The sequence below is a fragment of the Trachemys scripta genome, chromosome 23 (genome assembly GCF_013100865.1).
Source record: "Trachemys scripta elegans isolate TJP31775 chromosome 23, CAS_Tse_1.0, whole genome shotgun sequence".
Taxonomy (NCBI): Eukaryota; Metazoa; Chordata; order Testudines; family Emydidae; genus Trachemys; species Trachemys scripta.
This window is the reverse complement of record NC_048320.1, coordinates 4,534,289-4,561,667: the sequence shown is the minus strand read 5'-3', so window position 1 is coordinate 4,561,667 and position 27,379 is coordinate 4,534,289. Positions and strand designations below refer to the sequence as shown.

At 51.5% G+C, this 27,379-nt stretch overlaps 3 protein-coding genes across 7 annotated transcripts in view; 2 read left to right on the top strand and 1 right to left on the bottom strand.

The window, feature by feature from the left end:
• LOC117869139 (alpha-2-macroglobulin-like protein 1) overlaps nt 1-27,379 on the top strand; it is a 777,004-nt gene that overhangs the window by 90,753 nt on the left and 658,872 nt on the right. The window lies entirely within an intron of this gene.
• Nucleotides 1-27,379, bottom strand: part of LOC117869140 (alpha-2-macroglobulin-like protein 1) — a 582,774-nt gene that overhangs the window by 54,616 nt on the left and 500,779 nt on the right. The gene's annotated exons all lie outside the window — the stretch shown is intronic.
• LOC117869144 (alpha-2-macroglobulin-like protein 1) overlaps nt 9,723-27,379 on the top strand; it is a 76,101-nt gene continuing 58,444 nt past the window's right edge. For both annotated transcript variants that reach the window (XM_034755686.1, XM_034755685.1), the window contains exons 1-6: nt 9,723-9,857; nt 10,708-10,933; nt 11,178-11,304; nt 13,538-13,659; nt 14,445-14,496; nt 15,072-15,146. In XM_034755686.1, coding sequence (XP_034611577.1) covers nt 10,772-10,933; nt 11,178-11,304; nt 13,538-13,659; nt 14,445-14,496; nt 15,072-15,146 — 538 coding nt within the window. In that variant the 5' untranslated portion in view covers nt 9,723-9,857; nt 10,708-10,771. The remainder of the gene's footprint in view (nt 9,858-10,707; nt 10,934-11,177; nt 11,305-13,537; nt 13,660-14,444; nt 14,497-15,071; nt 15,147-27,379) is intronic.

Here is a 27,379-nt window from a genome sequence, read left to right as displayed (position 1 = left end):
CCAGGTGCATTGTGGGAATTGTCCCTGCCTGGGTGGTGATACAGAATCGCACTCGGCCCGTCACTGGCGCCTGCCGTCCAGGGGCTCACGGGCTCTGCACACAGTGAGTGAAGCCTCCCAAGCCCCATGGGGCAGCAGGAGACAGCACTTGATGGGCCAGTTATTACCCTGAAAACAGAATTAAGGTACCCCCAAAATAGCCCATCTATTGCCCCCTCCTGGGTTTACCAAGGGTTCCCTCACAACAGCCCACCTGTTATAATCACACCAATCTGTTCTTGTCATGTATGGGTTCCCAGGGTGACGGAGGAAATACCTGGAGGTCACTGATACAGCCTTCCAATAAATGAATGACACAAGCAGTGTTCTTTTCCAAAACAAGGCACCTTTTATTGGTGCAAACAACAATCCCTGACACAATAATAATCAAAACAAGTTAAAGAGTCCTCCAAGCCATACTGCCTTACAGTTTGAAGTGATGCTAGGTGATGTGCCCGCTTCAGATGGCCCGTCTTCCACAGGTGGCTGAGAGCAGTTCTTGTGTGTAATACCTAAAGAACATCTATAAATTGCTCTCACAATCAACACAACACACACATTCATCTTTATTAACTCACATACACACACGAACACTCCAATTGTGCTTTGGCCTTCCTGATTACATTCCTGCGTGCTCGAGCAATATTCTTATACTCCTCCCTAGTCATCTGTCCATGTTTCCACTTCTTGTAAGCTTCCTTTTTGTATTTAAGCTCACTGAAGATTTCTCTGTTAAGCTAAGCTGGTCGCCTGCCATATTTACTATTCTTTCTGGACATCGTGATGGTTTGTTCCTGCGCCCTCAGTAAGGCTTCTTTTAAATACAGCCAGCTCTCCTGGACTCCTTTCCCCCTCCTGTTATTCTCCCAGGGGATCCTGCCCATCAGTTCCCTGAGGGAGTCAAACACATCTTAGTTATGCCATAATCACATCATTACAATATCTCTATGAAGAATATGGGTCATAATGTCACAGGGCACTTAGGGTTACAGATGCCCACATGAGGGATGGGGCTGGGTGCTGGGCAGGGTGGGGGGAGGTGTCCAGACTAGAGATGAGGCTGGGGTGAGAGTGGAGGTTTGTGGGGTGATGTGCTAGTGGGAGGAGGAGCAGGAGTTGGCCCTGGGATAGCTCATGTCTTGGTTTCATGGCTGACACTGTCTGTGTTTGTCTTTAGGTCTATAACTTGCTCCGCAATTTTCCCCACGGAGGCTATCCCACTGCAGATCAAGTGACTCTGCAATATGATTGTCCACACATAAGTAAGGGAGTGCCTGGACACACAGGACCTCAAGGAGTGCCTGGACACAAAGGAGAACGAGGAGAGGCTGGACAAGCAGGACGTCCATTTCTTAACTTCCGTGAGGCTCGTTACCAGAGGCGGCGCAGAGGGACTAGCAGCTATATCCCCCCTCAGTCTGACGCCTACAACCTGTTTAAGGTAGGGTTGGGCCTGGCCAGGCCTCACAGTCCTCTGTAGCCTGAAAGGACTAAACTGGCTCCGATGTGCCCAGAGATGCTGGCATCCAGGGGTGAATCCCACCAAACGGTTCGGCCTGTTCCAATGAATCACCAGGGATGCTCCTAGCAAACTCAGGCCTGGGATACACCTCCTGTCACGGATGGTTGGGGGACTCAGGGCCCTGCACCCCCGGCTTCCTGCGATTCACCATGACTCTCAGCCAGCCAGTAAAGCAGAAGGTTTATTTGGATGACAGGAATACAGTCCAAGACAGGTCTTGCAGGCACAGACAACAGGGCCCCCCTCAGTTAGGTCCAGCTTGGGGTCCCAGGGCATGCCAGCCCACCCCCCTTTGGGGGGTCAGAGCCATCTCTGCCTCCCAGCCATCTCTCCAGCCTCCCTCCAGCCTGCTTCCAGCACTCTGCCTTCAGCGACCCCTCCCACAGCCTTTGTTCAGTTTCCCGGGCTAAGGAGTCGCCTCGCCTTCAACCCCTTCCTGGGTTCTCATGTTACACACTCAGGTATGCGCCCTCGGGCGCCCTCGGGCAGATCCCATCCTACAATGCAGACTATCCCAGCACACTCCCCTGTCAGCATTCACAGACCACAGTGAGAACAGGCCCAGTTCGTCACACCTCCCCAGCCACCTTCAGACACGGCCCAGGCCCTGGGACAAATCCCTGGCGTATCCAGGGAGCAGGAATGCCCCATCCCACCTCACTCCTGGGCACAGGGATATTACATGTGGGGCTGGCAGCGCTACCTCCACTTACAGTTCTCTGGCACTACCTGTTATAAATTTTCAGTTCATGTAACTTTGTCAGACTGAAATGTTTGGGGCTGAAATTTCCCTCAGCCAGGGGTCGGCCTCATGCTGAACTTTCTGAAGAGTTTCAGCTAACACAGCTCAGCAGGGGAGGTGGGGAAATACTCGGTTTTCCCATGATAAAATGAAGCTGTTTAATTGAGAAGCTCCCTGCCTCGGAGCAGAGACTTGACCTAGGCCGGGAGGTCGCCCTGGGGTCAGGGAGGTGCCCTTTGCCTTCCCCATGACATGCAGCCCCCATTTGGCTGAATGGGAAGCCCCTGGGAATGGCAGGTCCCACATGACCAGCAGAGGCTTGGAGTTTGGCAGCATTATTCTGTGAGGAATCCCTCTGCACCACGCCTGCTCCATCCCTTCGACCGGCCTGCGCGCACCTTCGCCACAGAGCGACTGAGCCTGCTCCCCGGGGCCACAGGGGCAGAGCAGGATTTTCCTGAAATGGCTCCTCCTGGCCAGCAGGACCTGCAGTGGCACTGGGTGTGGGAACGGAGCTCCCGGAGATGGTGCCTCTGGTACTCCCAGTGCTCTCCTGCCCGTCCCAGGCAGCCTGGAGGAGGGGGAAGCCACCTGAGTGAAATGTGCAGAGGGGGCAATGAGGGGGTGTTGGCAACAGGGGTGTTGGCGGGGGTCCAGCTCCTTCCTCCCTCTCAGTTCCCAGACACAGTTTGCTGGAAAATAACAATCCAGAGTCCAGTCTGCAGGGAATTCAATGGGTTTATTGGTGCAAGCATGTTCCGAAGGCCTTCACACCAGTCGGGCTATCTCTATGCGCCAACAGAGTTTTCCTCTTCCCGTCCCCAACTACTGTTCTATACGCCAATAGACCCCCACTACTTCTCCTGACCCCTAGCTCCGCACGCCGACGGAGCTCCCTTCCCCCCCCCTCTTCTCGGCAAACTGAATTATACTCGTAGTGCCCCTCCCCTGGTACCACCCTTCCAGTGTATGGTCCTGTTCCGTTCTGGGGGGTCCTGAGTCTGGGGTCGATGAGACCGCCTCTTTTGTACCCGATGGGAGGGGTAAGGAGCGAGGTTTCTTTTTCTCATGGTCACTCCCTCGCACACTTTGCATCTCCTCCCCTACAGCTACTTGGTAACTATGGCAACCCTTTGCTCAATTAGCCCTTTATCTTCAAGGCTACCAGCTGCGGGGGGAAGAAGTCGGGGTGCAGCCCTGTGCTGTCACTTACATTCTCTTGATTGCTTATTCCTGTTTACACTAAAAGCAAGGCCAGAAGCAAGATTATTATTATTTAGTCTCTATCTTATTTACTTCACATTCTCCTAACAAGGGGGTTCAGGGACTGAAATTAACCAGAATTGGGAGCCCACGTCCCCCTTTACAGACCTCGCCCTGTGTTTTCAGTGAACAATCCCAGCCAGTGCCTAACAGTTGCGTCCTCGGGAGCAGCTGGTGTCCTGCCTTGCCAGAGGGAGGGATGGACGATGTCCTCCCAAAGACCTCAGGTGACTGTGTTAGCCAAATGGGCTCGTTTCCCCCTGGAGCTGCCCAATTACCCCAAGGAGGCACGGGAGTCTAGAAGACGGCTTTAAGTTTTTATTGACCAGTCAGCTGAGTGGGTGCTCTCCTCGACTAATGCCAGAGAGAGAGCCCCTTACAAGTACAGAGCAGCCTTTTTATACCTAGCAACAAACAACTTAGCATGCATACCTTATACGTATATGCGGAAGGAACATTTCAAAAGGCATTGTATGCAGATTGAGAGAGGGGCAAGGGAATGGATACATAACAGGATGCGGTTTAACATTTTACTTGAACTTATCACCTTTTTCCTTAGCACCCCCCTTCTCTCCCCCCTGCACTCCACTCTGAGGCATATGTTAGACTAAAATAGCAGTGCCTGTCTGTCTCACCTAGGCTGGTGGTTTGGCCACCTTGTCTTATCGCATAATCTTGCTGCACAGAGGGCTGCAGCGGGTATTTTGCAGAGACAGCCGTTGCTCCTGATATGACAGCTGGGCTTATAAGCAAATAGTTGACCTGTTGCTCTAACAACTGGGAGTCAGGAGACTGGGGCTCTGTCCCAGCTGGGGGCTGCTCTGAGTGTTGGCAGCCTCCCCAGGGCCTGGGAGCCCAGTCAGACGGCCATAGTGGAATGGGCTGCTCACCGTGCCAGCGCCCGTGCGGTGGGCGTGCTGCCCATGGCACCCAGCACTGCGTGCACCACGGCATCTAGGGGCTGCCCAGTGGCCAAGTCACTCCCCAGAACTGTCCCCCAGGTGGGCGGGGGCGTTGGGTTCTGGGCACCAGGGGACCAGACAGATGCTGCCACGGGGGGAGCTCGGGGAGCACGGCCAGCCCCATGGGCGGGTGCTGCACATTGCAGGGGGGCGGCAGCTGTGCTCGAGCGGAGGTTGAGTGTCGCTGGCTGTTTAAAGAGGAGTGTCTGAGTGCTCTGACATCCACAGCCTGGCCTGAGATGTGCTGTGCCTCATGGCAGTGCAGGGTGGGGCTAGTGGGCCACATGGGTCATTTGAGTGGGGGAGAGCTCAAGATACAGCCCCCCTCATAAAATGGGTTTACATGACCACCGGGTTCTCATCATGCTGTTTGCCCGCACTTGGGGCTCCAGCTCTAGCTCTGATTTTCCCAAACTGGTCTCAGCTGCTTGGGATTTACTCCAGCTCGTGCCCCCCCCACCCCTCTGGGGAGCAATATTCCCAACATTACTGAGGGGAACGTCCAGAACCTGAGGGAGGCGACCTGAACTGAGGCCCCAGAGATTGGGAGGCACATGTGCAGCCAGGCTGGGGCTCTGTGGAGCCAGCGGGTTTGCAGGCAGTCTGGTGTCAAAATGACCGAGGGGTGCCAGGGGACGTGCTGTGGCCCGTGGATCGCCGGGGTGCCCACGGGCTGTGAGTTCAGGCCCCACCCAGGGCAAGTTTCGGAGGCTGCAAGTTGCGCCCGTTGCCTCCTGTGACGAACTGGGCCTGTTCTCACTGTGGTCTGTGAATGCTGACAGGGGAGTGTGGCTGGGATAGTCTGCATTGGGGGATGGGAGTCTGCCCGAGGGCGCATACCTGAGTGTGTAACATGAGAACCCAGGAAGGGGTTGAAGGCCAGGTGACTCCTTAGCCCGGGAAACTGGAAAAAGGCTGTGGGAGGGGTCGCTGGAGGCAGAGTGCTGGAAGCGAGCTGGAGAGATGGCTGGGAGGCAGAGATGGCTCTGACCCCCCAAAGGGGGGTGGGCTGGGATGCCCTGGGACCCCAAGCTGGACCTAACTGAGGGGGGCCCTGTTGTCTGTGCCTGCAAGACCTGTCTTGGACTGTATTCCTGTCATCCAAATAAACCTTCTGCTTTACTGGCTGGCTGAGAGTCATGGTGAATCGCAGGAAGCCGGGGGTGCAGGGCCCTGAGTCCCCCAATACTCTGTGACACCTCCGCTCTGCAGTGGCTCCGTTTGGCAGTTTTGTCCGAGACTGAAATCTGGGGTTGAGGGCGACGTTTTCAAGGGCTGTAAGAGCCATGTGCAGACGCTGCCGTTCCTGCAGAGGGTTGCCAAGGAAATGAGCATCGAGCAGAGGGAAGGGCAAAGCCTCCAGCACCCGGTTAGGAGAATCCAAGCAGGCTCCTCAGAGCTGGACTGAGGCAGACTGGACCCTTCGAGGCTCACGTGCCCCTCTCCTCCTGTCGCAGGCACAGCTCTGTGTGATGGGATCCCCGGGTACACCCTGGACCTGGGATACTGCTGTGCCCCCTTCACTCTCCAGCTTGGGCTGTCTCTCACAGTACTTTGCTAGTGACAAGCAGCAAACCCCTCCAAGCGCTGTGATCACTCAGCACAACCACATGTAGAGCCCCCCACCCAGCTAGATTGCGTGAATGCTCCCAGAGCCGCATACGAATCACACAGAGAAAGGCACCAGCCAATTTCCCAAGCCCCCCGCCTTGCACCCCGGAACTGTACCATGTTGCCCTGGTCAGAAGCCTGGCCAGTGTAAGTTTATTACCCAGTCCGCCCCTCCCTCGATGTGGAGAGGACACACACTAGCCTTTCAGAGTGGTAACCATGTTAGTCTGTATCAGCAAAAAGAACGAGGAGTACTTGTGGCACCTTAGAGACTAACAAATTTATTTGGGCATAAGCTTTCATGGGCCAAAACCCACTTCATGAGATGCATGCAGTGGAAAATACAGTAGGAAGAGATAGATATAGATATAGATATCTATATATATACACAGAGAGCATGAAAAAATGGGTGTTGCCATACCAACTCTAACAAGACTAAACAATTAAGGTGGGCTATTATCAGCAGGAGTAAAAAAACTTTTGTAGTGATAATCCAGATGGCCCATTTCAAACAGTTGACAAGAAGGTATGAGTAACAGTATGGGAAAAATTAGCATGGGGAAATAGTTTTTACTTTGTGTAATGACCCATCCACTCCCAGTCTTTATTCAAGCCTAATTTAATGATGTCCAGTTTGCAAATTAATTCCAGTTATGCAGTTTCTCATTGGAGTCTGTTTTTGAAGTTTTTTTGTTGAAGAATTGCGACTTTTAGGTCTGTAATTGAGTGACCAGGGAAGTTGAAGTGTTCTCCGACTGGTTTTTGAATGCTATAATTCTTGATGTCTGATTTGGGTCCATTTTTTCTTTTGCGTAGAGACTGTCCAATGTATATGGCAGAGGGGCATTGCTGGCACATGATGGCATATATTACATTGGTGGATGGGCAGGTGAATGAGCCTCTCATGGTGTAGCTGTTGTGATTAGGTCCTATTATGGTGTCCCTTGAATAGAATAGCCTTTGTAACCTCAGCTGAGATTTCCCAAAACTTCAACCAAAACACCCTGTTTTCTGTAAAATGTAACATAGATTTATTAACTACAGAAAGATCAATTTAAGTGATTATAAGTGGTGGGCAGAAAATATTAGAGATAGTTACTACAGAAAATAAAAGGTAAGTGCACAATCTAAATCTTAAACTTTATTACTCCAGGCAGTATTTGGATCAAGCCATTTTCTCACCCCACTAGAGGTTACAGTTCTTAACACACAGGCTTCCCCTTTTAAGCCTGGGACCAGTCTCCTCAGTTGAAGTCTTTGTCCTCCCAGTGTTCTTGTTGCTTCCAGCGTAGGTGGGGGAGGAAAAAGGCCAAAGTATGATGTCACAGTCCCCTCTTTTAGCAGCTCCTGATGCTTTTTCCTCTGTCTTCCTTCTCACCAGGATGTGGCTTTGGAAATTCTCACCAACACCAAGAAGCCCTGTGAACATGGAGATTTTTCTTTACCTTTAGATTTGATAGGCCAGGGTGGCTGGCCTTGCCCTGCATTGTCCTCACCAGGTCAGTGGACTGGGCACTTCCATCACTCTTGATCAGCTATTCCAAATGCCCTTTCTGCTCTCTGAGGGGAGACGCCGTGTGGGCTCCTAGATCGGGCCTGGGACCTGGGTTCTGATCCTGGTTCTAATATTGCCCTTGGCAATTCCATTGTTCTCAAAAAGGCCAGGGGTGGAGATTCTTTATTGTTCTCAATGGAGTGGGGGTGGGGATTCTCCATTGTTCTCCATTGGGCTCAGGGTGGGAGGGTTTCTCCAGTGTTCTCAGTGGGAGCTGGGCACATGTGATCATCTGACCCTTCCAATTCAGCTCTGCTCCTCCCCCCTTCTGCTGGAGGCTCTTTGAGGCAGGGCCTGCAGCTGCCTGTGGAGGGACGGTACCCGACCTCCTGCGGGCACCACCCCAATACACATGCTAATCACACAGTGCCAAGTGGTGGTGACCACGGCATCGGCCGGCTCCTTGCCTGTCTCTCAGTGACTCCAGCCCAGATACATTCACTTCACATGGAGACCGATGGCTTTTCTAGCACCAGCCCCACGTGCTGCCCTGGGATCTGAGAATCAAGCTGGGTGTTGTGGAGGCGACCACATGGGGTCCTGCAATGCCCACTCATGCTCAGTGGTTGCGGTAGAAATGCACTGAGCCTCCCTAGGCCTCCATGTCCCAGCTGCTCAGTGTGGCTAATGATTTGACCTGCCTGGCTAGCAGCTCTTTGTGAAGGGCTCTGGGAGTGCAACGTACCCTTAACGCTGCTCGGGGCAGAGCTGGGACTGAGCTCAGGATTCTCTGGCTCCCACCCATGTGCTGAATCATAGGACTGGAAGGGACCTCGAGACGTCTCTAGGCCAGTCCCCTGCACTCATGGCAGGACTAAGGATTATCTAGACCATCCCTGATGGGTGTTTGTCCAACCTGCTATTAAAAATCTCCAATGATGGAGGTTCCACAACCTCCCTAGGCAATTTATTCCAATGTTTAACCACCCTGAGTGGAATTTTTTCCTAATGTCCAACCTAAACCTCCCTTGCTGCAATTAAAGCCCATATCTTCTTTTCCTATCCTCAGAAGTTAAGAAAAATTTTTCTCCCTCCTCCTTGTAACAACCTTTTATGTCCTTGAAAACTGTTATCATGTCCCCACTCAGTCTTCTCTTCTCCAGACTAAACAAACCCAATTTTTTCAATCTTCCCTCATATTTCATTGTTTCTAGAACTGTAATCATTTTTGTTGCTCTTCTCTTGATTTTTTCCAATTTCTCCATATCTTTCCTGAAATGTGGCACCCAGAAATAGACAAAATACTCCAGTTGAGGCCTAATCAGCGTGGAGTAGAGCAGAAGAATTATTTCTTGTGTCTTGCTTACAACAGTGGTTCTCAAACTAGGCCCGCTGCTTATTCAGGAAAAGCCCCTGGTGGGCCGGGCTGGTTTGTTTACCTGCTGCGTCCACAGGTTCAGCCAATCGCGGCTCCCACTGGCCGCGGTTCACCGCTCCAGGCCAATGGGGACTGCAGGAAGGGCAGCCAGCACATCCCTCGGCCTGCACCGCTTCCCGCAGATTATCAAAGATAATCGCTATCTCCTCAGTCAGCTCCTTGAATATTCTGGGATGCATTTCATCAGCCCCTGGTGACTTGAAGACATCTAACTTGTCTAAGTAATTTTTAGCTTGTTCTTTTCCTATTTTAGCCTCTGATCCTACCTCATTTTTACTGGCATTCACTATGTTAGATGTCCAATCACCACCAACCTTCTTGGTGAAAACCGAAACAAAGACGTCATTAAGCACCTCTGCCATTTCCACATTTTCTGTTATTGTTTTTCCCCCTACTAGTGTGTGCTGCTTCTAGGGCACCCACAGCCTGACCCCGCCCACCCACGCCCCCCAGCCTTTCCACTGGCTGCTCCCAGTTCAGGTCACATCTGGGCAGGGGTCAGTGCCACATCCAATCCCCGAAATGTCCCCAAATATCAAGACTTTACAGGTGCAAACACACGTCAGTCATCGCCTGGATTTGCCCCCAATACAGTGTGGGGTTCCCTCAACCCCCTTTGCATCTTTTCTAGTCTTGGCACCTAAGAACGTGGAGGCAGGTGTGGATAGTGCAACAGCGACCCCAGTGAGCAATGCCCGGCCCGTGCCAGAACCCAGCACCCAGGAGGAGCCAGGGCCACGTGCGTATTTCCCAGAGACGTGGCTGTGGGACCTGGTGCCTGTGGGGTGAGTGAGGAGCTGTCACAGACCATCCCTGCGGAGCGGCCTCCAGGCCAGACCCTCGAAAACAGCAGCTCCCAGAGGCGGTGCACTGGCTGGGGGAGGGCTTGCTGCCCGCGTGGGGCTGGTTCCTGCGCCCTGTTGCCAGCGGAACAGCGGAACCCAGCACAGCAACAGGGAATAACAAGCCCCCAGGGCCATGGGATTTGTCTCTTTACAGATGTAACGAACCCGCAGAGCGAGGGAGAGGGCTGGAAGCCCGGGCAGCACCATGACCCTGCGTCTCGCCAGCAAAGCGGGGTTTGCACCAGCCCCTCCCCAGCCATTCCCTGGATCCCTTCGGGTCCGCAGGGGGGTTTATCATCCCAACCCCATTGCCCTTCATGGTGTTTTCATTCCCATGCAGTGCAGGGAGCTCTGACACTGAGAACATGGGAGGGGTTTGAACCCCCGGGAGGGGGCCATGGAGGGTGGCACAGGGGGTAGAAGTGGGAGGGGCAGGGGATCCCGAGCAGGGGGAATTGAGGCTGACCCCAGGAATAGCCCCCTGACAGGGAGACATGTCTGGCTGCGGAAGGGGGGATCCCCATCCCGTGGGACACTGAGCCCAGCCCGGAGAGCCCTGGGGCAGGGAAGGATCCTGCGCTAGCTGGCATGGGGCAGAGGAGGGGACAAGAGGGGGGCACTGACAGCTCTTCGCCTCTGCTCTCTGTGATTGGCCTGTTTCTGTGCCATCGGCCCAGGGCCCCAGCCCAGCAGAGGGTCGGGCAGGGACGTCTCTGGTGGCCGTGCTTGTGAACACTTCCCAGGGGGTGGCCACGTCTCTGATGCTCTGTTCGTGTCCATCCCGGCCCAGCGAGGGGGGCTCCAAGGACATCCCAGTCTCGGTGCCCGACACCATCACGGAGTGGAAAGCTGGGATGTTCTGCACGGCCGAGGTGGGCTTTGGCCTCTCGCCCACAGCCACCTTCACGGCCTTCAAACCCTTCTTTGTGGAGCTGGCCTTGCCGTACTCCGTGATCCGGGGAGAGGCCTTTGCCCTAAAGGCCACCGTCTTCAACTACCTGCTGCAGTGCATCAAGGTGAGCGCCGCCCGGGGCTGAGCTGCTGGAGCTGCTGGGGCCGGTGACCTGGGGCTGGGGAGCTGGGCAGCGGCGCAGGCCGGCGAGTGGCACCGGCAGTCACTGGCTGTGATCCTGTGACCACTGGGGTCAGCACATCGCGGTGAGGAGGCCTGAGCCCCAAATGGGTCACGTCTCAGCTGGAGCTGGCGCGTATGAGCGCGTCCCCCACAGCCCTAAGGGGGATCTGGTGTTGGCCCCACAGGTGCGAGTGACGCTGGCGGAGTCTGCGCAGTTCCAGGTGCAGGCGGGCGAGAACGGTGCCTATACCAGCTGCCTCTGTGCAGACGAAGGGAAAACCTTCCAGTGGGAGGTGACGGCGAGCAGCCTGGGTAAGGGGCGCTGGGGGCTCTGTGCTGGAGGGGAGGGGCAGGAAAGGGGTGGGGGGCTCTGCACAATGGGGGCGGCAGAGAAGGGGTGCTGGAGCCTTCACACTAGAGTGGCAGGTAGGGGCCTTTGGAGGCTCTGTGTGGCGGGACAGACGGGTAAGGGGCATTGGAAGTTCTGTGCTGGGAGTGAGGAGGAGGGCACAGGACAGGGTCGCTCAGAGCTTGGTGCCAAGAGGAAGGGGAGGGGATGGGAAGAGCTGCAGGGGGTGGGGGAGAAGACACCCCAGCAGAGAAACCCCTTATGGCCTACTCACCATTTCCCACAGTCACCATATCCCTCCGTCCTTTCCTTCCCCTCTGGCCTTCTCTCTCTTTTCTCCCCCTCTCAAGGCTGAATCCCCACTCTGGCACGCCGAGTGCAGAAATGGGGCCCACAAGGATTCTAAACATTAATACTGGCCACTCCGGGCTTCTATTAAACTCCCAAGGTTACAGCTTCTCTCTGACCTTGGCTTGGTAAAAGCTGCCACCACCCAAATGCAAAAAGACCCCTTGGACCCAGGAAGGAGCACTTGGGAATTCCTCCCTGTGCCTCAAGCCCTTTCACGCCCCCTCCAGGGAAGAGCTGAGAAAGAAAACAAAGGAAATTAGCTGTTGCTGCCAGCTGATCAAACCACATGCACAAACCACTTAGGACACCAAAAATCCAATCCTGTTCTTAAAAAAGGGAAATTTTATTATAAACAAAAAGAAGAAAATACATCTGGAACTTCGGCTTTTGCTAGTTTTTAAAAGAGCAATTCCAAAAATTAAGCATCCAAAATAGCTTTCTTGAGAGTTCATCTTAAAGGTTACAAGCAAACAAAAGCATCTGGGGTTAGCACAGAGGAGTCCACAAGCCTTAACAAATAAACAGAAAAAAAACTAATCGCATCTTTCTAAATATTCCTAATTTACTTACATAGGGTTACCATATTTCAACAATCAAAAAAGAGGACACGGGGTGCTGCCCTAGCCCTGCCCCAGTCCCGCCCCCCTCAGAACCCCCCTACCCCCTACCTGTCCCCTGATTGCCCCCTCCTGAGACCCCCCCACCCTAACTGCCCCCAGGACCCCACCCCTTATCTAAGCCTCCCTGTCCCCTGACTGCCCCAACCACTCTCTACACCCCTTTCTCCAGACAGCCCCCTCCAGAACCCCCGAACAATCTAACCCCCCCCATTCCCTGTTCCTTGTCTGCCCCAACCACTCTCTACACCCCTTCTCCTGACAGCCCCGCCCAGAACCCCCGACCAATCTAACCCCCCCGTTCCCTGTCCCTTGCCTGCCCCAACCACTCTCTACACCCGCTTCTCCCGACAGCCCCCCCAGAACCCCCGACCAATCTAACCCCCCTGTTTCCTGTCCCTTGCCTGCCCCAACCGCTCTCTACACCCGCTTCTCCTGAAAGCCCCCCCCAGAACCCCCGACCAATCTAACCCCATTCCCTGTCCCTTGCCTGCCCCCCCCCCCCACCAGGCCAAGGGAGAGCTGCGGGATCCATGTGGAGCCAAACACTGTTCTGCGCTGCTCTGCGGGGAAGGAGGGAGTGGGGGAGGGGGAGGGACTCTGGCTGCTAGAGGCCCCAGTGGCTGTGAGCGGCTTTCAATCAGGCCCAGCCGTCCAATCAGCCGCGCCGCACTCTGCATGAGGGGAAGGGGGAAATCCCGGACATTTCTACTTTATCAGAAATCCGCCCCGGAAGGCCATTTAAAGCTGAAAAAGCCAGACATGTCCGGGGAAACCCGGAGGGCTGGTAACCCTATTATAGCGTACTCATGGTCCTGCCTTTGCTCTGTTCCCCGCTCTCTGGAGAACAACCACAGACACACAGGGAAGCTTCCTTCCCAATTTTAAAAAGTTCTAGCCTTCCCATTGGCTCTTTTGGGCAGGTGACCTTTTCTTTACCTGGGGGACTTTATTAACAGGTAAAGCAACCAGAGAACAGCCACCAAGAGGGATTTTACAGCTAACTGGCTGGCTGGGTGTCCATAAAAGGGAGCTACCTCCCCCTTCAGTTATCACACCCCCACTCTCTCTCTCCATTTTCTCTCTTTTTCTGCTTTTCTCTCCATTCTTCACCACCCTCTCCCCTCCCACTTCCATTATCCTCCCCCCACTCATACCCGGGGTCCTGTCTCCCTCGGGAAGGGGCATTGGTCTGTCTAACGAGGGCATCTCCCACCTTTCTCGGCAGGGGAGGTGAACTTCACCGTCAGCACTGAGGCTCTGCGCACCGAGGAGCTGTGCGGCACAGAGCTGGCTGTGGTGCCGGCCCAGGGGCGAGTGGACACCGTGATAAAGCCCCTGCTGGTCCAGGTCAGTGTCTGTTCAGGGCCTCTGGGCAGAGCGGAGGGAGATACGGAGCCTGGGTCTCACCCCCTGGTGGCCGTGGGCCGAGTCTGCGCTTGTGATTGTTCTTTGTCCTGCCACAGAAAATAATACCAAAGCACCGTGCCGTCCGCATCCCGGACCCCAACCTGCACTACCCCGTCACACGGCCCCGTCCCAGCGAGATCAGGGAGCTGGTGGGAGAGTCTTGGGGCAGACAGAGATGGGGGTTAGCCCCAAGGGGGGTGGCTGAGTGTGACACATGGGAGGGCTCAAGGGGGCGGAGGGAACTAGCAGAGGGAAGCTCCGCACTGAAGAGGAAGAAGCTGCGCGATTTGCTGGGCTGGGAACAGTCTCCCCGGGGAAGGGACGGGAGCCCCATCACTGGGGCGCTGAGAGCTGGATGTGCTCGAGCCCCACAGCACGGGCTGTAGGGGATTATCCTAGGTTGGATATTAGGAAAAACTATTTCACTAGGAGGGTGGTGAAGCACTGGAATGGGTTGCCTAGGGCGGTGGTGGAATCTCCTTCCTTGGAGGTTTTTAAGGCCCGGCTTGACAAAGCCCTGGCTGGGATGATTTAGTTGGGGATTGATCCTGCTTTGAGCAGGGGGTTGGACTAGTTGACCTCCTGAGGTCCCTTCCAACCCTGATATTCTATGATTCTATGATCCTGCCCTGGCTAGGGTCACTAGCTGACCCAGCAGGCCCTGTCAGGCTGTGGCGTACATGGTCCCTTCTCCTGACCTTCTGTCTGATGCTCCTTCCCCACAGCCGGGGGGGATCCTGGAGGAGAAGGCGCACAGCTCCCTGCTCTGCCAGGAAGGTAGGATCCCAGCGCCTGTGCGGGGCTCAGTGGGTGTCACTAATGTGGGGAGTCTCTTGGCTGCGGCACGTCAGTGATGGCTGAGCCACTGGATGGCCCAGCTAGGGGCACAGGAGCCGCCAGGCCGGACCAGACCAGGGGGCATCCAGGCCAATGTCCTAACTGCCCGGGGAAGATGCACCCCCTAGTGGGCAGTTATGGAACCGTCTGCCATGGGCCGAAGGCTCGAGCATGTCCGGCTCCTGCTCCCGAGTCTCACTGGGCCCCTGTTGCACCAGCTCCTCTTCCCTGCAGCCTGGTCCCATGTGTATGATGCTCCCTGCAGAGCTTGTCACACCAGCTCTCTGGGGCCAGGAGAGGGACTGATTCCCACAGGCAGGACTCTCCGCTGAGAACCCCCAGCCCTCGCCCTCAAGGGCACGTATGTGCCACGGTGGAGGGAGCTTGGGATTGAGAGAGGGGCTGTGACTGGGTGAGAGTCCCGGACGGTGAGGAATGTAGGGATCTGATTGGCTAGAGACAGACAGGTTCCCAACAGGCCTTTAACAGTGTGTCTTTGCCTTCGTGTTACGCAGCGTCCGAAGAAATCTACTTGCAGCTGCCAGCGAACGTTCTGACGGGGTCCGAACGGGCTCACGTGACTGTCGTGGGTAAGGAATTCTCCTGCCCCATCCCTGCCAGGGTACGGTGCCCTTCGCCAGCCAGCCCGTCTGTGGCCCAGCGCTCTGATCAGAGAGGCCGGGGCATCACGGATGGAAAAGACCAATGAGATCTAGTGGGTGTCTGGAGCCTCGTCCCAGTGAGGGGCAATAGACTCATAAGAACATAAGAATGCCCATACTGGGTCAGACCAAAGGTCCATCCAGCCCAGTGTGCTGTCTACTGACAGTGCCCAATGCCAGGTGCCCCAGAGGGAGTGAACACCCCCTGAGCGATAAAAGTTTTAGTGCTGAAAAGCGCCAGTCTAGACAGCGCTTTATCAGTGGAAAAGCTACCACCCCCCATTCGGAGTGGTTAGAATTCTTCCATCTGCCTAGCTACTGTCTCTGGGGAGGTGGATTCCTTATGCTCATAGGAGGACCCCTCCCATCATTGTAGGTAGTGTCTACTCTGAAGCGCTGGAGCTGCGCTGCTGTATGTTTTAAGTGCAGACATACCCAAAGGTACATCCGATGAAAGGGAAACAATCTGGGCATGTGTTAGCCTGAGAGACCAGGGAAACAGGGCAGGCTGTGAGACATCTTTAGTGGGATTCTGCCCGTTCCGAGGGAAGGGCAGCAAAGGGCTGATAGGATTGTGAGAATAAATAGTTGGCTAAGAGAGTGGTGCTATAAGGAGGGCTTTGGGATGTATGGCCACTGGGAGGCTTTCGGGGACAGGCACCTGTTCTCGCGGGATGGGCTTCACCTGAGTAGGGAAGGAAATAGACTTCTGGGAGGGAGGCTGGCTCATCTTATCAAAAGAGCTTTAAACTAGGAAGTTTGGGGAGAAGGTTGGGAGATGCACAGTTAATCTCCACGCCAGATTCCAGTATGGAAAAGGTGAGTAAAATGAGAGGAGACATAGCCGGGGAGATGAGATTGGACATAGGAAGGACAGGGGGGACGGACGCAAGGAGGCCCGCAACTTATAGTGCTACGAATGGGAGACAGGCTAAACGACATACATTAGGGTGTTTATACACCAATGCCAGAAGCCTAGGTAATAAAATGGAGGAATTGGAGCTCTTGGTCCAAGAGCTGAAACCAGATATCGTAGGAATAACAGAAACGTGGTGGAATGGCAGTCACGACTGGAACACAGGTATGGAGGGGTATGCGCTGTTTAGGAAAGACAGGAACAAAGGTAAAGGTGGGGGGGTGGCATTGTGTGTCAATAGTGAAATAAGCTGTAAAGAAATAATAGTTGATGGATTAGATAACACAGAGTCCGTCTGGGCAATACTCACACTGGGTAATAGGACTACTAGAGCCTCTCCGGGGATAGTGCTCGGAGTGTGCTATAGACCGCCGGGATCGACCCAGGATATGGATAAGGAACTATTTAATGTGTTTAGAGAAGTAATTACTAATAGAAACTGTGTAATTATGGGGGACTTTAACTTCCCAGATATAGATTGGGGCACAAACGCTAGTAGTAATAATAGGGCTCAGATGTTCCTAGATGTGCTTGCTGATCAATTCCTTCATCAAGTGGTAGCTGAACCGACGAGGGGGGAGGCCATTTTAGATTTGATTCTGGTAAGTAGTGAGGACCTCGTTGAGGAAGTGGTAGTGGGGGACAATTTGGGCTCCAGTGATCATGAGCTAATTCGGTTCAAAATACATGGGAGGAGTAACAGAATTAAGTCAAAGACTAGGGTTTATAATTTTAAAAAGGCCAATTTTAACAAATTAAGGGGACTGGTAAGGGAAGTGGATTGGGCAAACGTATTAATGGATCTAAAGGCAGAAGAAGCCTGGGATTACTTCAAGTTAAAGATGCATGAGCTGTCGGAGGCCTGCATTCCAAAAAAGGGAAAAAGATTACAAAGCAGGAGATTTAGACCGAGCTGGATGAGCGACCGACTCAAAGGGGCGATTAGGAAAAAACAGAAAGCGTACAAAGAGTGGAAGAGGGGAGGGATTAGTAAAGAAACTTACCTTAGCGAAGTCAGAGAATGTAGAGATAGAGTGAGAAAGGCCAAAGGCCGTGTAGAGTTGGACCTAGCGAGGGGAATTAAAAGCAATAGTAAGAGGTTTTACAGCCATATAANAGGGCAGATTGGCTGAGCCTCTGGAGGTTTTTCGCCTTCCTCCGCAGCATGGGGCAGGGATCTCTAGCAGGAGGGTTTCTGCCGATTGAAGTCACCTAAAACAGGATTGGGGACTTCAACAGCAGAGTCCAGGGAAGGGGTAGGGACGGTTTTATGGCCTGCAGCATGCAGGGGGTCAGACCAGATGATCATAATGGTCCCTTCTGACCTTAAAGTCTATGAGTCTATGAGAATCCCAGGTAGCTGAAGAAGCACCCTGTGACAGGCTGTCGATGACCAGTCAAAATTTTCCCCAGGAAAAACAAAAACATTTCCTGACCAGCTCCAGGGCATACACATCACAGAAATAACTGCTGCAAAAGCATTGATGCAGGAAGGCAATTGTCCTCATTGGTGACTAGATAAATGACGAGAGAGGTTGGGCAACTGCACATAAATAGAACTGTATCTATGGTCGCATCAAAACAAAGGAGGGATTATTTTCTGGGGAAATGGCAATGTGAAAGAGAGCTAGGAACCAATGGGTGCGTTATTCCCTAACTCTCCCTGTAGAAATTTCTAGCTTCTTCTTCAGGATCATCTGGTTCTCATCCCTTGAATCTATACATCATAAGAACATAAGAATGACCATACTGGGTCAGACCAAACATCCATCCAGCCCAGTATCCTGTCTACTGACAGTGGCCAATGCCAGGTGCCCCAGAAGGAGTGAACCTAACAGGTAATGATCAAGTGATTTCTCTCCTGCCATCCATCTCCACCCTCTGACAAACAAAGGCTAGGGACACCATTCCTTACCCATCCTGGCTAATAGCCATTAATGGACTTAACCTCCATGAATGTATTTACTTCTCTTTTAAACCCTGTTATAGTCCTAGCCTTCACCACCTCCTCAGGCAAGGAATTCCACAGGTTAACTGTGCGCTGTGTGAAGCAGAACTTTCTTTTCTTTGTTTTAAACCCGCTGCCCATTAATTTCATTTGGTGGCCCCTAGTTCTTATATTATGGGAACAAGTAAATAACTTTTCCTTATTCACTTTCTCCACATCACTCATGAATTTATAGTACTTGTGGCACCTTAGAGACTAANAAGTGGGCTGTAGTCCACGAAAGCTTATGCTCTAATAAATTTGTTAGTCTCTAAGGTGCCACAAGTACTCCTGTTCTTCTTTTTGCGGATACAGACTAACACGGCTGCTACTCTGAAACCTGTCATGAATTTATATACCTCTATCATATCCCCCCTTAGTATCCTCTTTTCCAAGCTGAAAAGTCCTAGCTTCTTTAATCTCTCCTCATATGTGACCCGTTCCAAACTCCTAATCATTTTAGTTGCCCTTCACTGAACCTTTTCTAATGCCAGTATATCTTTTTTGAGATGAGGAGGGCACATCTGTATGCAATATTCAAGATGTGGGCGTATCATGAATTTATATAAGGGCAAAAAGATATTCTCCGTCTTATTCTCTATCCCTTTTTTAATGATTCCTAACATCCTGTTTGCTTTTTTGACTGCCGCTGCACACTGTGTGGACGTCTTCAGAGAACTATCCACGATGACTCCAAGATCTCTTTCCTTATTAGTTGTAGCTAAATTAGCCCCTATCATATTGTATGTATAATTGGGGTTATTTTTTCCAATGTGCATTACTTTACATTTATCCACATTAAATTTCATTTGCCATTTTGTTGCCCAATCACTTAGTTTTGTGAGATCTTTTTAAGTTCTTCACAGTCTGCTTTGGTCTTAACTATCTTGAGCAGTTTAGTATCATCTGCAAACTTTGCCACCTCACTGTTTACCCCTTTCTCCAGATTATTTATGAATAAATTGAATAGGATTGGTCCTAGGACTGACCCTTGTGGAACACCACTAGTTACCCTTCTCCATTCTGAGAATTTACCATTAATTTCTAACCTTTGTTCCCTGTCTTTTAACCAGTTCTCAATCAATGAAAGGATCTTCCCTCTTATCCCATGACAACTTAATTTACGAAAGAGCCTTTGGTGAGGGACCTTGTCAAAGGCATTCTGGAAATCTAAGTACACTATGTCTCATAGACTCATAGACTTTAAGGTCAGAAGGGACCATTATGATCATCTAGTCTGACTTCCTGCACAACGCAGGCCACAGAATCTCACCCACCCAAATCCCTAACCTATGCCTGAGTTATTGAAGTCCTCAAATCGTGGTTTAAAGACCTCAGGTTGCAGAGAATCCTCCAGCAAGTGACCTGTGCCCCACGCTGCAGAGGAAAGTGAAAAACCTCCAGGGCCTCTGCCAATCTGCCCTGGAGGAAAATTCCTTCCCAACCCCAAATATGGCGATCAGTTAAACCCTGAGCATGTGGGCAAGACTCACCAGCCAGCACCCAGGAAAGAATTCTCTGTAGAAACTCAGATCCCACCCCGTCTAACATCCCATCACAGACCATTGGGCATATTTATCTGCTAATAATCAAAGATCAATTAATTGCCCAAATTAGGCTATCCCATCATACCATCCCCTCCATAAACTTATCAAGCTTAGTCTGGAAGCCAGATATGCCTTTTGCCCCCGCTACTCCCCTTGGAAGGCTGTTCCAGAACTTCACTCCTCTAATGGTTAGAAACCTTCATCTAATTTCAAGTCTAAACTTCCTAATGTCCAGTTTATATCCATTTGTTCTTGTGTCCACATTGGTACTGAGCTTGAATAATTCCTCTCCCTCCCTGATATTTATCCCTCTGATATATTTATAAAGAGCAATCATATCTCCCCTCAGCCTTCTTTTGGTTAGGCTAAACAAGCCAAGCTCTTTGAGTCTCCTTTCATAAGACAAGTTTTCCATTCCTCGGATTATCCTAGTAGCCTTTCTCTATACCTGTTCCAGTTTGAATTCATCCTTCTTAAACATGGGAGACCAGAACTGCACACAATATTCCAGATGAGGTCTCACCAGTGCCTTGTATAATGGTACTAACACCTCATTATCTTTACTGGAAATACCTCGCCTGATGCATCCCAAGACCACATTAGCTTTTTTAACGGCCATATCACATTGATGGCTCATAGTCATCCTGTGATCAACCAATACTCCGAGGTCCTTCTCCTCCACTGTTACTTCCAACTGATGTGTCCTCAATTTATAACCAAAATTCTTGGTATTAATCCCTAAATGCATGACCTTGCACTTTTCACTATTACATTTCATCCTATTACTATTACTCCAGTTTACAAGGTCATCCAGATCTTCCTGTATGATATCCCGGTCCTTGTCTGTATTAGCAATACCTCCCAGCTTTGTGTCATCCGCAAACTTTATTAGCACATTCCCACTTTTTGTGCCAAGGTCAGTAATAAAAAGATTAAATAAAATTGGTCCCAAAGCCCTTCCCTGAGGAACTCCACTAGTAACCTCCTTCCAGCCTGACAATTCACCTTTCAGTATGACCCGTTGTAGTCTCCTCTTTAACCAGTTCCTTATCCACCTTTCAATTTTCATATTGATCCCCATCTTTTCCAATTTAGCTAATAATTCCCCATGTGGAACCGTATCAAATGCCTTACTGAAATCGAGGTAAATTAGATCCACTGCATTTCCTTTGTCTAAAAAATCTGTTACCTTCTCAAAGAAGGAGATCAGGTTGGTTTGGCACGATCTACCTTTTGTAAAACCATATTGTATTTTGTCCCAGTTACCATTGACCTCAATGTCCTTAACTACTTTCTCCTTCAAATTTTTTTCCAAGACCTTACATACTACAGATGTCAAACTAACAGGCCTATAGTTACTCGGATCACTTTTTTTCCCCTTTCTTAAAAATAGGAACTATGTTAGCAATTCTCCAGTCGTACGGTACATCCCCTGAGTTTACTGATTCATTAAAAATTCTTGCTAATGGGCTTGCAATTTCATGTGCCAGTTCCTTTAATATTCTTGGATGAAGATTATCTGGGCCTCCCGATTTAGTCCCATTAAGCTTTTCGAGTTTGGCTTCTACCTCGGATGTGGTAATATCTACCTCCATATCCTCATTCGTCATCCTACCATTATCCCTGAGCTCCTCATTAGCCTCATTAAAGACTGAGGCAAAGTATTTGTTTAGATATTGGGCCATGCCTAGATTATCCTTAATCTCCACTCCATCCTCAGTGTTTAGTGGTTCCACTTCTTCTTTCTTTGTTTTCTTCTTATTTATGTGGCTATAGAACCTTTTATTATTGGTTTTAATTCCCTTTGCAAGGTCCAACTCTACATGTCTTTTGGCCTTTCTCACTTTATCCCTACATGTTCTGACCTCAATAAAGTAACTTTCCTTGCTAATCCCTCCCATCTTCCACTCCTTGTAGACCTTCTGCTTTTTCTTAATCACCTCTCTGAGATGCTTGCTCATCCAGCTTGGTCTACAACTCCTGCCTATGAATTTTTTCCCCTTTCTTGGGATGCAGGCTTCTGATAGTTTCTGCAACTTTGACTTGAAGTAATTCCAGGCCTCCTCCATCTTTAGATCCACAAGTGCTTCAGTCCAATTCACTTCCCTAACTAATTTCCTTAATTCTTTAAAGTTGGCCCTTTTAAAATCAAAAACCCTAGTCCCAGATCTATTTTTGTTTATATTTCCATCTAGTTTGAACTGAATTAGTTCATGATCACTCGAACCAAGGTTGTCCCCTACAACCATTTCTTCTATGAGGTCCTCACTACTCACCAAAACCAAATCTACAATGGCATCCCCTCTTGTTGGTTCTTCAACTACTTGGTGAAGGAATCCATCAGCTATCCAGGAAAATCTGAGCCCTATTATTACTAGCACTTGTCCTCCAGTCTATATCTGGGAAGTTAAAGTCTCCCATGATCACACAATTCCCATTAGTGTTTACTTCATTAAAAAGATTAAAGAGGTCGCCATCCATTTCCAAATCGGATCCCGGCGGTCTGTAGCACACCCCAAGCAGTATCTCAGGGGAGGCTCTAATAGCTTTCTTTCCCAATGTGATTTTTGCCCAGACAGACTCTGTCTTATCCAATCCATCACTTCTTATTTCTTTACAGTCTATCTCATCATTGATATACAATGCTACTCCACGACCTTTGCTTTATTTCTGTCTTTCCTAAACAGCACATAGCCTTCAATACCTGTACTCCAGTCATGACTACTATTCCACCATTTTTCTGTTATCCCTATAATATGTGGTTTCACTTCCTGCACCAGTAGCTCTAGTTCCTCCATTTTGTTACCTAGGCTCCTTGCATTGGTGTACAAACATCTTAATTTTTGCCGTTTGGCTTCACTGACATTCTTTACCTGATTAGGCACAGACATTCTACCACCAGTATCACCTATTAGACTGGTATCTACACAACCCTTCCTCCTTACGTCCATTCTCATACCCACGGCTGTATCCTTTCTTACTTTGTTTTCTTCCTTCTCAATGTTAAATTCTGGCGTGGAGATTACCTGGACATCTCCCCCAAATTCCTAGTTTAAAGTTCTCTTAATCAGTTGTGCCAGTCTCCATCCTAGAAGTCTATTTCCCTCCTTGCTCAGATGAAGTCCATCCCAAGAGAACAGTCCTCTGTCCATGAATGCTTCCGAGTGGCCATACATCCCAAAGCCCTCCTTATAGCACCACTGCCTGAGCCATCTGTTGATCGCCATAATCTTCTCACATCTTGGTTGCCCTTCTCTAGGAACAGGCAGAATCCCACTGAAGATCACCTGAGCCTCGATTTCCTTAAGCGTCTTCCGCAGCCTGGCATAGTCTCCCTTGATACGTTACAGCGAGAATCTAGCCGTATCATTTGTTCCCACATGAAGGACAATCAACGTATTCTTTCCCGCTCCCGTTAGGATCCTTTTCAGCCTCAGGTCCACATCCCGTATCATAGCACCTGGCAGACAGCACACCCTTCTGTTCTCCGGATCAGCTCTAGTTACAGGCCTGTCTGTTCTTCTCAGTAAGGAGTCCCCAATCACGTAGACCTGCCTTTTCCTGGTAACAGTGTGATTCTCCGGTCTATTCCCTGCTCCCTCTGGATGCAAGTCCTCTCGATTTCTATTGTCCCTTGGAATCCTCCGCAACCCATCCCATATCCTCCTGGGGCTCATATTCCATGTTATCTCCATTGACTCTTCCCCTCTTCCTATAGGACTAGCTGCTCTTCTCTTCTTCCTTGCCCTCTAACCTTCAGCGACCACCTGCTGTGCCCCTTCTTCATTTTCCAACTCCGCAAACCTGTTCCTGAGCTCTATTTCTCCTTCACTAGCTTGTCTTTTCCTCTGCCTGGTTCTCTTAGTCACATGCTCCACTGTCCACTTTCCTCACCCAGCAGTCTCCCCTCCGAATTCTGTGGTCCTGTTTCCATCTGCAAGTCTGAGCTTTTACCTTCAGCCTCCTCATGTCTTTGCTCCATCATCTGCTCGACCCCCCTTCTAAACTCAACCAGAGTTTCCACCTGCATCTCCAATCCTCGGATCTTTTCTTCCATCAGCTCTATCAGGCGGCACTTCATGCAGACAAAACTCTTTTCAGATACCCCCTCCAGGATTATGTACATGCCGCAGCTTCCACATCCAGTCATCCTCATTGTGTCTTCCACTGCTGCCTCTCTATCAGTCATAGCCTTCTCACCTAAAACCTGTTAGTCCAGGAAACACAATCCAAACCACCACCACCCACAGAGAGAGAGAAAAAACAAACCCACACACCACAAACACCCCAACAGGCACCAAAACACCAGCAGAACACCACCCCCTCCCTTCACTAGCCTGTCTATTCCTCTGCCTAGCTCTTAGCATCCCCTGCAAACTCTCCTTGCAAACTCCCATTGAAACTCCCCTGTTTACAGCTCTGTTTGCTGGCTCCTGGGCCGCTGCAGCTGTCTAAGCTGTCCACTGGATCCCCCTTGTTCACATGTTTGTTGACCCCTTCAAAAAACTCTAATAGATTAGTAAGACATGATTTCCCTTTACAGAAACCATGTTGACTTTTGTCCAACAATTTACAGACGAGTTGCATCTTACACGCATTTAACATACACGAATTCAGCTTTGCGTGCTCGGCAAAAACCAAAAAAAAAAAAAACCCAAAAAAGTGAAAAATAACAATTTAAATACTGTACCTGTAGTGTGGGCGATTCCAACCGCCATTACACTCAATGTAATTTTGACTATACGCAATTTTCGCTTTATGCACTGACAGCGGAATGTAACCCTAGCATAAGATGAGACTCGTCTGTATGTTCTTCTATGTGTCTGACAATTTTATTCTTTACTATTGTTTCAACTAATTTGCCCGGTACTGATGTTAGATTTACAGGTCTGTAATTGCCGGGATCAACTCTAGAGCCCTTTTTAAATATTGGCGTTACATTAGCTATCTTCCAGTCATTGGGTACGGAAGCTGATTTAAAGGACAGGTTACAAACCATAGTTAATAGTTCCGCAATTTCACATTTGAGTTCTTTCAGAACTCTTGGGTGAATGCCATCTGGTCCTGGTGACTTGTTACTGTGAAGTTTATCAATTAATTCCAAAACCTCCTCTAGTGACGCTTCAATCTGTGACAATTCCTCAGATTTGTCACCTACAAAGGACGGCTCAGGTTTGGGAATCTCCCTAACATCCTCAGCCATGTAGACTGAAGCAAAGAATTCATTTAGTTCTTCTTCGAGTGCTTGCTCATATCCATTCCATTAGGTGTGTGCGCGCCGCGTGCACGATCGTCGGAAGATTTTTACCCTAGCAACACCGGCGGGTCGGCTGTGGAGCCCCCTAGAGTGGCGCCTTCATGGCGCTGAATATATACCCCAGCCGACCCGGCGCCCCCTCAGTTCCTTCTTACCGCCCCTGACGGTCGTTGGAACTGTGGAGCACTGCTTAGCTGTTCTCCACTCTCCCTAGCTTAGTTAGTCATTCGCAGTTATAGTTATAGTTGTAGTTCTAGTGTTTGCAGTTTAATAGTTAAATAGTTTTAAAGTTGTTCTAGTTGTTATTGTAGTTTAGGGGATTAAGGGGGTCGTCTCCCCCTTTCTCCCCCGGCCGCGGGGCCGGGCTCATGCCCAACGCTCCCGGCTTCAAGCAGTGCGCCTCCTGCGCTAAGCCTATGCCCACGAGCGACCCGCACGACTCCTGTTTGAAGTGCCTGGGAGAGTCCCACCAAACAGATAAATGCAAGATCTGTAAGGCCTTCAAACCAAGGACCAAAAAGGAGCGGGACTTTCGGCTCAGGCAACTCCTGATGGAGGCGGCACTTAGCCCGGACACTCCTTCTACGGGCCAGGCTCCGGCGCCTAGCACCTCGGTGCGCAGTGCCCCGGCGGCACCGGCTATGACGACCACGCGAGTGGCGTCAGACAAGCCTCCCCGGCACCGGACCTCGTCGGCACCGCAAGCACAGCAAGTGCCTCGGCGCCGGTCATTATCCCCAGGGCATAAAAAAGCCCATAAGACGGGGACATCCGTGCCGAAGACGCCGGCTCCCCCAGTGCCGGGCGTAGAGCCGCGTCCGCCGGTGGAGCAACGAAAACAGGTGCCTCCAGCACCGTCGACTCCGGCGCCGAGGCCGTTGAGTCCGGTGCAAATAGCGTCTCCACCAAGGCCGGCGGTGATACAGTGTCTCCCGTCGACTCCAGAGACCTTCGCGGCGGCGAGGGACTTAATAGCTCTCACGGAGCCGGCACCGCCTCAACCACCGGCACCGACTGCACCGTTGACTCGCCCGGTCCAGTCGAGAGGGAAACCTGCCTTGATGCGCCCTCCATCACAAGGGCTGGAACCTCGGCACCGATCCAGGTCCCGAAGCAGGTCCCCACGCCGCTCGCAGTCCCGGCACCGAATATCGTCTCGGCACCGGTCGTACTCGCGGCCAAGATCTTCTTCGCGGCACCGCTCTACGTCTCGGCACCGATATGATCGTCGGCACCGATCAACGTCGAGACGTAGTTCTCGGCACCGCTACGGTCGACGCTCGACGTCGAGGGGCCGCTCCCGGCACCGGGCATACTCCAGGTCCTCGTCGAGGTCCAGATCCGACTCCCGGCACCGACGAGGTCATTGGCACCGGTCGCGGTCCCGGCACCGATCGCCGGCACCGCGCAGAGATAGATCATCTCCGGACCGGCACCGTACGGCACCGCAGCCCACGGGGATCGTTTCATCTCTCTCGGCACCGCCATGGCCGTCAAGATCGGTGTCTCGCTCCTCCGAGGACCTGTCGAGATCGGCATACCCCCCTCAAGGGCAAGCCGAAGAACGAAACTTGGGCCATTGGCAGGAGATGGCAGAGGACCTCTCTCATGGACCATCTCACTGGTCGTTTTGGACCCCGTGGGCGTACCACCAGGAGCAAGGGGCTCCAATACCATCGACCTCTCGCTCGAGTCACTCGGTCAGAAGGGCCCCAGAATCCACCATCTCTCGGCCTCCGCCAGGAGGCATGGAGGCTTCTGTGTCCACGCCACCCGACACCATGGACCCAAGTGCAGGTGACGCTCCGGCCCAAGAGCAGGGGGATCAGGACCCCCCCTTGGATCCAGTACCACCGGAGGCATCCTCCTCCTCCTCTCCGGATGAGGCAGTGGCGGGCACTTCATGTACGGGTCCCCCTCCGATAGATCTTCGGGCTCACCAGGATCTCCTGCGTAGGATGGCCCGTAATATGGACCTGCAGGCGGAGGAGATAGTGGAGGTGCACGACCCGATCGTAAATATCCTTGGAGCGGATGCCCCATCGAGGGTGGCGTTACCCCTGATCCGCACGATCCAAACGAATGCGGATACGATATGGCAAACTCCTGCCTCTATTCCTCCCACAGCGAGAGGGGTGGAAAGGAAATACTTTGTCCCGTCTAAGGACTATGGGTACTTGTATACCCACCCCCAACCGTGTTCACTGGTGGTGGAATCAGTGAATGCACGAGAGCGCCACGGCCAGCAGGCTGCAGCGCCTAAATCAAAAGAGGCTAAGCGGCTTGATCTGTTTGGCCGTAAGGTTTACTCAGCCGGAGGGCTACAACTTAGAGCGGCGAACCAACAGGCGCTACTGAGCCGCTACAATTTCAACTCCTGGAACTCTATGGGGAAGTTTAAGGAGTTGATTCCCCAAGAGTCCAGGGAAGAGTTTGGAGCCATGGTAGAGGAGG